We start from the raw sequence: 9,874 nt of genomic DNA on the forward strand, positions 1-9,874 counted from the left end.
CACAAAACTCTTCCTCCATGTTTCTTCTTTCTTTCTCCTTCAAACTCTGTTTTGCTTTAGCTTTGCACAAAACTCTCTTCCTCTCCCTTCCTCCAAACTCTCTTCCTCTCCCTTCCTCCATGTTTCTTCTTTCTTTCTCCTTCAAATTCTGTTTTGCTTTAAAGACCAAGATAGAGAATGAAGTCAAAAGGTGGTGGAAAAAGGGGTTAAGTACAAAAAAGAATTTGCCGAATTGCCCTTCCTCCTACTATCTTCTCTAAATAGTCCTTAAATTCCAATTTGAACCTTAATTTCATGTGCTTTCCTCATTCATAAGAATCACAAGATTAAGCATATTAAATTAGATTGGGGTATTACATGATCACGGGTTTTGTTGATACATAATAAATATTGAACAGTAACTTTGACATTTGAAAGCAGAGTACAAAACTTGTTGTGGCAAAATAGTGATAACATACAGCATGTCACAGTAGGAAAAATTGTACTAGTAATAATACAAATTATACAACAGTGTGAAAAGGAGGGGAAATCTTCTCCCTTTCAATGCTAAAAATAATTGCCCAACCCTGTAACCCAATATTTACAATCACATGAAAACAAAGGAGAAACACATCACGCTCTTTACATATCAACTCTCACTTTCACACTAACCAACCAAGAAAGAAAGAAACAAGCTTCAGAAGACAAAACACAGTGAAACTGTATCATAACCCACCAACCAGCAAGCACAACGGACAAACAGGGCAGCTGGACCATCAGTTTCAGTTTCAATTTGATCGCTTCCTCAATTGAGACCCTTTGCTCACTGCTTTCATATTTTGAGAATCTTTAAAACAGACAAAGTGCACGAGAGTGCTCCCATTGGGGTAGACGGCAAAAACACTAGTCCCTATTTTCTTTCTGCACAGAGAACACGTGCTATCACTGGTTATCTTCACAACTCCTTTCCTTTGACTATACAGTTCATCTTTCACCTGTGCAAAACAAATCGAATCATGTGAGTTGCTAACAACAAAATAGAAGGATATGCACGTGAGTGTGCAGCTTGTTGGCCCTGTCACGGTGCGTCTAACTGTACGAAAACTAGAAAGTAAGAAATTGTGATTTTTATTGCGGGGGTATGCTTACCTGAAGGCTCTCGCTCTGTCTCAAGCTTCTGATCACTGAACAGTTACGGTACATTTCACTAGATTTTCTTAAAAGAGGCCCAAGAAATGATAGCAAATCCTGCAGATTACAGATATACTTAACAGGCTGAATAAACTAAAAAATGTCTGAACAAACTGAATAAAATAAAAAATGTCTGATCAAAATATAAACTTTCTCTCAACAGAAAGAAAAAAATTCTAAGAATAAGTTAGACCAGTAAAAATAGTTGACGTGTAGTCTTTAGTTATGGTGCAGCAACTAGCAATGGTTACCTGTAACTTAGTCTCTCTGGGCAAAAGTTTAAGGGCCTGAGCTCCATTTATTCTATCCCACCTGCGGCTCAACAGATCAAGAACCTCATCAAGCATGATAGTAGAGCCACCCTCATTTTCATCCGTATCATCATCACTCCTGCTACTGTCAGTGCTGCTCAAACTAACTTTTGTGTCCTCTGCACCCTCAATCTCAGCAATTTTCTTTGAGTTTCTGCCTCCTCTGCTTTTTACAGATGTTGCACTAGCTCTAGAAATCGCTGCATTTTGCGGGGATAATAGATTGGCAATTCTCATTTCAAAGCTTGCTGTGGTCTTTCGAGGATTCAAATAGATTTGCATTAGCAATAGGTATATGTTGCTAGAACTTTTTACAGATGGCTGACGCGTGGACTCGTACACCCGATCACAATAAGATAATGCCAATTCTGGAACATGAAGCTACAAATGAAAAGTACACTTAATTAATTATTATCAAAGTGTTATTTATCACTTTAAAAGCTGTGATATTCGACAGTGCCACACTTTTACAAGAAAGAATAAACTTAAATGCATTTGGAATATCAGAAAATGACTACTACTCCTATGTCAAAGAAACTCCCACCAGTGTAAATAGATGATAATATGATATATGTATATAACACAGTATACCTTATGCACATACAGAGATAACGCCAGTTCATGTTGGTTCATTTTTCCCAACAACATTGCCCGCTCTTCGTATAAAGCATCTTGAGGAAGACGTTTCAGCAGAGCCCCTGGATTGTATTCGGATATACCTTCTAAAGCTGACAGTAACTTTTTTCTAGTTGGGGTAAAAGTTTTCTCGTCCCAATTTTGTTGAGCATCTAAGTCAGCATGCCACTCAAGTACTTCAGATAGGTAGATGTTTACCTACATTGCATATTAATGTAAGTAAATACAGAATTATGCTAACAAAAGACCAGCTGAGCTTGTACAATCATCACCAAGAAGCTTTTACAAAACTATTGTCATGAAATATCCAGTCCTTCTCAACAACCAAAAGAAAACAGAAAACTGATTAATTTATTATAGCCTTAAAATAAGATGCAAGAGGTTCTCACCATTTCATTTTGCAGATTGCCAGATATGGCATTCTCATTCATTGCAAGCATGAGCTCCAAGTACCTAGCTTGCATGTTTGGAGAGTGCTGCTTCAAATATGAGTTCACCATATCTGCTGGTATGTTTCCAGAAAGAAAGAGCTCAATAGTTTGGGATGGACAGCTTTCAAGAACAAGCATTGAGAACTCCAGAACAAGTATGGGGTCTGTCCCACATAGCGGCTGCATCAGAAACCCACCAAATCAAAAATTGAGAATCATAAACTTCACTGAGTTGGAGATTATGAGTCTTCTGGCAAACTTAAATCCATAAACAAACAGCATTTTCCAGTATATCTAGATGCAGAGGAAAAGAACTAAGTTAACCAAACATGAAAATCCTAAAATAATTCCGGTTGACGAATTGACGCCACAGAACAAAAAAATATTTTGTTAAATGACAAACTTCAACTGATCTAGACTTCCAAATTAAGCAAAAGAACAATACCGTCATGTGATAAGAAGGGCATGGGTTAAACTCCCCCCTCTAACAAAATAACAACTAACATTTTCCATTTCCACACCATACAAAAAAACTTACAGCTTATCTCCATTTATACAACCTAATGATAATAATATCACCCAATAAATTGACTATAAACATTATGAAGGGTGGACTTACTCTATCTAATTCAAGCCTATATGATGTCACTCATTCAGACACTACAGCTTCCTAACTCCTACGAACCAACCCATATCATTTTTTTTTTGTTTAAACAGTCAAATCAGTTCTTTACTCTATAAGTCAGATTACAATTTAGCCAATGCCAACCCATTAAAATTAACAGGAAAAATATTAAGTGGTTCTAAAAAAGCTACCTTGAGATACTCAACAATGTCCTCAGGCTTGAACCTTTGTGTAATTTCAGACTGGCTGGATCTTGACTCTTCCACCAACTTGTGAAGAAGTTCAAGAGCTTGCCGGTGCAATGACTTGCACTTGTAAAGTTCTAATAAAGCAACATTAAGGTTGCCTTTTCGAAGTATTTCTTCACATATTTTCATATCACAGTAATTAACACCTCTAAGCAATTCTAAAGCTGCTGAAGATTGTCCAGTAAGAAGCAATGCTTGGAGCAGAGCAGTATCCAATATTGAAGCCATCTCCCGAGCTCCAGAACTAACTGATACATTACCACGCCCCTGACACCAGTAATTTCAAAATTATAACTTCACTAACAACTAAATAAAAAATTATCATTATTATTGAACTATTTTGATAACTCAAAAAAAGAAAGGACATCATGTGTCCAGCAGCTTCATCAACCACCATTCATCCTGCATGTTCTACAAAAACAAAAATCGATAGTGTGTAGACATGCGAATGTGTGCGCCGGTGTTTATTTGTCAATAAACCTTTACATGGGCATAACACTAGCCTAGTTAGCTTCCAACTGAAAGGCGTGAGTTGCAAGTTATACCAAATTTTAACCCATAATCATTGTGATCAATGAATAAGAAATAGCTTGTTTTACCTTGTTTGCTTTTCTAAACCTACTGTAGGATGCAAAGTTATCCCCAACTGCATCTAAAACAACTTCATCAGTTCCCTCTGAAGTAGCCTTCTCAATGAAATAACCTCTCTTCTTTTGTAAATATTTTATGAGAGCCATGAGCATATTATGGTTTGTTTTTTTGGATTCTAGCGCTGCATTCTCGTCAGATGGTGAGGGTTCCATATCATCTGAAACACTGGAGAGATAGGAAGCATCTCTTTCGATGTCCAACTTCTCTGGCTCATGAACAATAGTTGTCTTTGGAAGGACAATGGATTGATAAAGAGAAAGCACATAGGTTATATCTACTTGAGCTTCCAGAAAGTGTTCCATAGCATCCTCATAGCTTCCATTATCAAAAAGATAGTGGGCATATCTGTAACAACACGAAATGCACACATTCAACAGACCTTTCAGAAAAATGAAAAGCAAGCAATAATTAATATGTTAAGCTCGGATTAATTTATAAAAGGTAAGACCTTCCACTAAACAGTAATAACTATTATCACTACTATAGGCATCATTTAACCGATATTAGTGGAACATATGTACACAGATAAGGCTAGTAGAACACATAGTTAAACGAGCTCATACACTTAGCCTCGTATTTCAACATCTTAATTATTTACTCAAATATATAAAGCCGAAACATAGACTCTGATTTCTTGAAAAAAGGTAATATTTTAAATTTCTCAATAGAATTCAAAATGCTCTACAGAAAGTTGGGTTTGTATAATTTCAATAATCAAAGTGCAGAAACGTGAATCATGATTATTTAATGATGCAATTATCAAGAAATAATTTGTGAGCTTAATTATACAACTAAATTACGAAACTCAAAACAATTGCTATCAAATAAGACAGTAATGAATTCAATATACATAAAACTCACTCTATCAATTTATGAACAATAATCAAAATGATTATGCCCAACATATAGTTTGGGATATTTCTTCCAAAATGCAAAGATTTTCTATACATTGCAGCTACATTTTTTTCACTCTAGTTACATGAAGTATCCTCAAAAACTTTTAGTTAGCAATTTATATTTTTTATCCACCAATTGGTTACCGTAAAGAATAAGTATATTAACAAGATATACAAAGTGTGTCTCAACTCAAGCTAATCTCTAAAGACACACTAAAGGTAATCTTTTACAAGGACCAGTTACAACAAACATAACAGGAAATGCAATTTTCTTTTTTGGGTTTACATTAAATATCATGATCATATAGGTACATAGTTCACGTCAACAGTCAATCCAAACTTAATCTGCCAGCTACTCAGCTAGTAGGGCCCTTAGAAAAAGGATGAACTAATAAATCAAACGTATTCAATTCAATAGGGGAAAATTGACTAGTCTGTTTCTTTAGAAAGAATAATCATTTATGGCAAATAACCTCATATGAATTGATCCCTCCTTTGCAGCACGAAGACTTGAATCTTCTGGTGGAAGGAGCTTACACAATGACAATGCCTCTTCAAAATTGCCAGAAGCAGTTAGTTGGACAATCTGCAACGAAATATCAAAATTCATGACTTTCACAATCTGCAACAAAATATCCATATCCCTAACTTCAAAATAATCAATAAGATGCACGAATACAGAACTTTGATAACTAGATAATGTAAAATGAAGTCGCGCGATTCACTGCTTTTCCATTTGCATAAGAATCCAAAAACAAGAGCTGAGCCAAAATGCATCTATCATTTAACAGTATTTACAGTCTGTAAATATTACAGTACCTGGGCTCCAAGAGGAACTGGGAAGAGACCTTGAATAGAATTATCCAAAGCAAGTATCACAGAGTTACTGCTTTGGCAAATATGACGAACGTTGCGAAGAACAATAGTTTGTATCAATGGATAAGGTTGCCGAAGAGATCTTATCTGCAAAACAAAGGCCATATAAAGAACATAGATCCACAGCCTCTTTCGCAATAAGAAAAAACAAGATTTTTTTCCCAAGGGTCGATTACCTCCACAAATCTAGGCAGCAAAGCAATAGCATACGGCTTCTGAATCACAACTTCCAAGGGTGCCTCTGACCAACAAATCCTTCCTTCAGGAATAAGTTTCCCATTTTGATCCACAAAGACCCCAATGTTCTCCTAAACAATGCATCAATACATCAAATTACTCCCTTTAACCTTACAAAACAACCAATGAAAACAAAAAACACACGCAAACAAACACACATACGACATACATAAACATTGACAAAAGAGAACAATACCTTTCCAAGAAGCAGCTCACCAGATGGAAGAGGCACCACTAAAGGCGGTGCTAGTCTTCCCGAAGTAAAAACCTCAGACAAAGCACCATTTGAAGCATTCAAAATCACATATTCTCTTCTAAACCCCAAACATATATTCTCCCCACACCAACTCATCGACTTCACCACATCCGGCACACCAAACTCTTTCACCTCCACAAATCCCCTACCACCTACATCAACAATTTCAGTTTCAATTTCAACTTCAATTTCATCATCAATGCCAACTTCAATTTCAAACTACAACTTCAATTTTAGTTTCAATTTCAATTTTAATCAATCAATCATAGCAAAACATTCATCTACAACTATCAATCTACAAAAAAACTACGAGAGAAGGAACTATTACCATCGTGTCTGAAAATGCAAACGCGCTTTTGCCTCCCGAAGCAGAGGAAACCTCTCCGATCATCCCAGCAAAACACGTTAGCGCCCTTAGCTTTGGTGATAACCGCTATAGTTTCCAAACTCGAGAGTCTATGAAACGAGATGGATTCAGAGAGCGATAAAAGAAGCTCTCTCGATTCCACAACTTCCATTGACACAACAGGCTTCTTCGCAAAACCAGTATAGTTCTTCTCGAGCACGTAGGGTTTAGAACGATCGGAGGAATCGTTTTCCGGCGCGTAAATTCGGAGAGATCCATCGGAGCAACCGAGTAGAAGCTTTGAACCGTAGGATTCGATTGCTTCGATCTTGCCGTTGAAATTGGGAACTAGTTCTAAGCAATCGTATGCACTGTGCACCATTTTGTTTCCACTGGTTCGATACTAAATTGAATCGTTCATTGTTTTCATGGACTTGAAGCTTACTAGTTCTTCTTACCCTTTGAAACGCAGAGACTCGTTGAAGGAAAAGTTTAAAATGAAAAAAAAAAAAAAAAAAAAGTAAAATTAAAGTAAGTTTTGTTCAGTTAAAAAAAATTGAAAATTTTTGCAAAATTGGTCCCGGCGGGGCTCGAACCCGCGACCTTCGGCTCATAAGACCAACGCTCTAACCAACTGAGCTACGGGACCTTGCTGACAACATTATCTGAAACGTAATATCTAATGTATATTTCGTATATCAAATGACTGATGCTAACTACCAACCACCAATAAATATCACGGAAACTTTATAAACCAATGCATAAAATTGTTGAGTGATGTATCACCATATATTATCCTATTTTCCAATTTGCTATTCAAATATTAAAATCTAAATAAAATTGTATATACCTTTTAATATGAATAAATTATTGTTATGAATTAAAATACTATGTATTATAACAGGATAATAATTTATGCATATACTTTTAATTGTGGTTCGCAAAGACCTTTACTCACACTATTGTAAATTTATAATAATATTTGTTGTTTTCCTTGGTCTTGAATGGGTTTGTATCCCATAATCTATTTTTTTTATACTGATTTACTTTCTTTTTTTTAATTTTAGTTTAATTTATTATTATTATTATTATTATTATTATTATTATTATTATTATTATTATTATTATTATTATTATTTGTGTAACTTTAAATTTGTTTGCTCACCGAAATACACAAGTTTCTTTAAAAATTGACTTATGCTAAATTGCTTACAAATGAGGAAAGAAAGAGATGTGAGTTGCAATGAATGATGCTTGACCCCATTGTCTTGCAACTTTGAATCAATTGTTTGTGTGGTGAGATATTGGGATGACTTGTAATATTTTTGGTCTAATATAATTGCACCAAACAAATGGAGTAATAGGTATGCTATGCATGTTTTTAATTGGTGTTTTGACTACTTGTGATAATATAGGTATGCATATTTTTAATTGGTGTTTTTTTGTTGTGTGATTGTTTATAAAATTTAGAAAGACAGAAATAGTTTGGTATTCTCTCATAAGACTAACTTGAGATATTCTTTCGACCAATTCGTGTCTGTTGCATTGTATCTACGAGATATTTTTTGTTTTGAGTGTGCAAGTCCTTCACGATCTCGTGTCAAGGTTGAGGGGTTAAAGTTTCTAAACCTTAATTATGGTTGGAGGTACATCCCCTCCTTATACTACTGATGTTTCACACCAATTTTTCGATTGATCTTAAGTTTATTGTGATGTGTTTACAAAATGTTATCTATTTTGAATTTAAAAGTCCTTCACTTTTTTTCTTTAAAAAATGCACATTAATAGGATATGTGGATATTGTATATAAACTACATTTCGCTTTGATTCTTAAGTAATATAATATTTTTTGTACCTTTAATATCATATTTTTAAATTGGCTTATTTACTTCTCATAAGATAAAGAATCTCAACCAAGTTGGTGAGAATAATAAATCTATGTGATTGATGTGATTTTATGTCCTCCACCTACAATATGTGTTAAGACTAATGAGGACGATTATCACATTAGAGCATTAAAAAACTTTGTTTGTGGTAAGTTAGCTAGAGACTCGCTATAAATTTATTTGTGTCTTCACTAAAAAAAATTATTCTTGCAATAGTGGTTGGTGTTTTCATTTGAGTATGGTGATTTTAGTCTTTCGTGATGAACAAAATTTTCAAAATTATTTTTCCATATTTCAACAACATTTATATGTAACAGAAAAGGGTAGGGATAATATAAACCAGTTTTACCTGAAAACAGTAGCTCATAAAGGGTTAAGCTTGTATAACTAAGTTGTAGCTGGTTTATATTTTGAGCATTTGGTCTAACCAGTAAAAAGCCTAAGCCCATTTTCCATCTTTCCTTATAAGGATTACGATCTTTATGTGCCTAAGATAATTTTGATTCAAATTTCCGTATGAAAGTGATGTCATAGTTTACTTCTTGGGTGTTTCTTCTTATGAAAGAGATTACCATCTCTACCTAATTTATTTTTAATTAGTGATGTCATAAGTGTTTCTACTTTTAGGGTGTTTTCTATTTTAAGGTTACTACGAACATTCATATGAAAGTGAAGTTAGGTATATAACATTCATATGTTTAACACAGGTTTATAAAAAAAATGTTCTCAAGTATAATATATTATCCATAATTAAATACACACACAACTTCTCAATTTTGAGTTCTCGTGTTTTAGATGAGACTCCAACACCTCCTAGGTAACTCACTCCATCACCACCTCAACCATTAATTCATCAACCTGAAATTTCTGAAGAACATCTAAGCAGGTACATTTCTGAAGTTGATTTCCCTGTTATGGTATCCTTGCTTTCTTAAAAATACATAGATATGGTAAATGTAACAATGTTAGCATAAATTCCCAAAAAAAATGATGAAATGGTGATCCTAAGGACGTTATTTTTAAGGTTTTGATGATCAGTCAATGAAATACCTAATCCTCATAAGAAAATTATCAACAATATGACCATTTAATTTAGTGACATGTCAAGGGACTATCTTAGTTTCAATGATCAGTATGAAATGATGGTTGTAGTCTTAACAAGTGATACACCTTGCAGGAAAATAAAGAGGCCCTCGAGAAAGTGTATTTAGAGCTTAAGGATAAGAATAAGACAATTATTCAATGGAAGAAAGATATTTGGAAATAATATTCTTTTTGAAAGAAGAATAAAAAATCAAGAAATAG

General features: G+C 34.5%; 1 protein-coding gene and 1 non-coding gene across 2 annotated transcripts; both read right to left on the minus strand.

Annotated features, from left to right (window-relative positions):
- Positions 1-381: 381 nt before the first annotated feature.
- Positions 382-7,174, minus strand: LOC131652097 (vacuolar sorting protein 39-like). The gene is made up of 12 exons (XM_058921873.1): positions 6,666-7,174; positions 6,278-6,489; positions 6,021-6,152; positions 5,788-5,931; positions 5,442-5,554; positions 4,021-4,417; positions 3,365-3,688; positions 2,507-2,728; positions 2,073-2,315; positions 1,422-1,862; positions 1,129-1,227; positions 382-974 (listed from the first exon to the last, which is right to left on the minus strand). The coding sequence occupies exons 1-12, from the start codon at positions 7,063-7,065 to the stop codon at positions 768-770; spliced, it is 2,934 nt and encodes a 977-aa protein (XP_058777856.1). The 5' UTR covers positions 7,066-7,174; the 3' UTR covers positions 382-767.
- An 84-nt stretch (positions 7,175-7,258) lies between these two features.
- Positions 7,259-7,332, minus strand: TRNAI-UAU (transfer RNA isoleucine (anticodon UAU)). The gene has a single exon. It is a non-coding gene; the product is annotated as a tRNA-Ile (tRNA).
- Positions 7,333-9,874: the final 2,542 nt, after the last annotated feature.

The sequence above is a fragment of the Vicia villosa genome, linkage group LG2 (assembly GCF_029867415.1).
Source record: "Vicia villosa cultivar HV-30 ecotype Madison, WI linkage group LG2, Vvil1.0, whole genome shotgun sequence".
In the NCBI taxonomy this organism is placed as follows: domain Eukaryota; kingdom Viridiplantae; phylum Streptophyta; class Magnoliopsida; order Fabales; family Fabaceae; genus Vicia; species Vicia villosa.

Excerpts from the sequence above, each read along its gene's own strand:
- LOC131652097 (XM_058921873.1), bottom strand. The coding sequence starts at position 7,065 with ATGGTGCACAGTGCATACGATTGCTTAGAACTAGTTCCCAATTTCAAC. Across the intron at positions 6,153-6,277 it reads GTGAGCTGCTTCTTGGAAAG|GAGAACATTGGGGTCTTTGT; the intron begins GTATTGTTCTCT and ends TGCATTGTTTAG. Across the intron at positions 4,418-5,441 it reads GAGGGATCAATTCATATGAG|ATATGCCCACTATCTTTTTG; the intron begins GTTATTTGCCAT and ends GTGTTGTTACAG.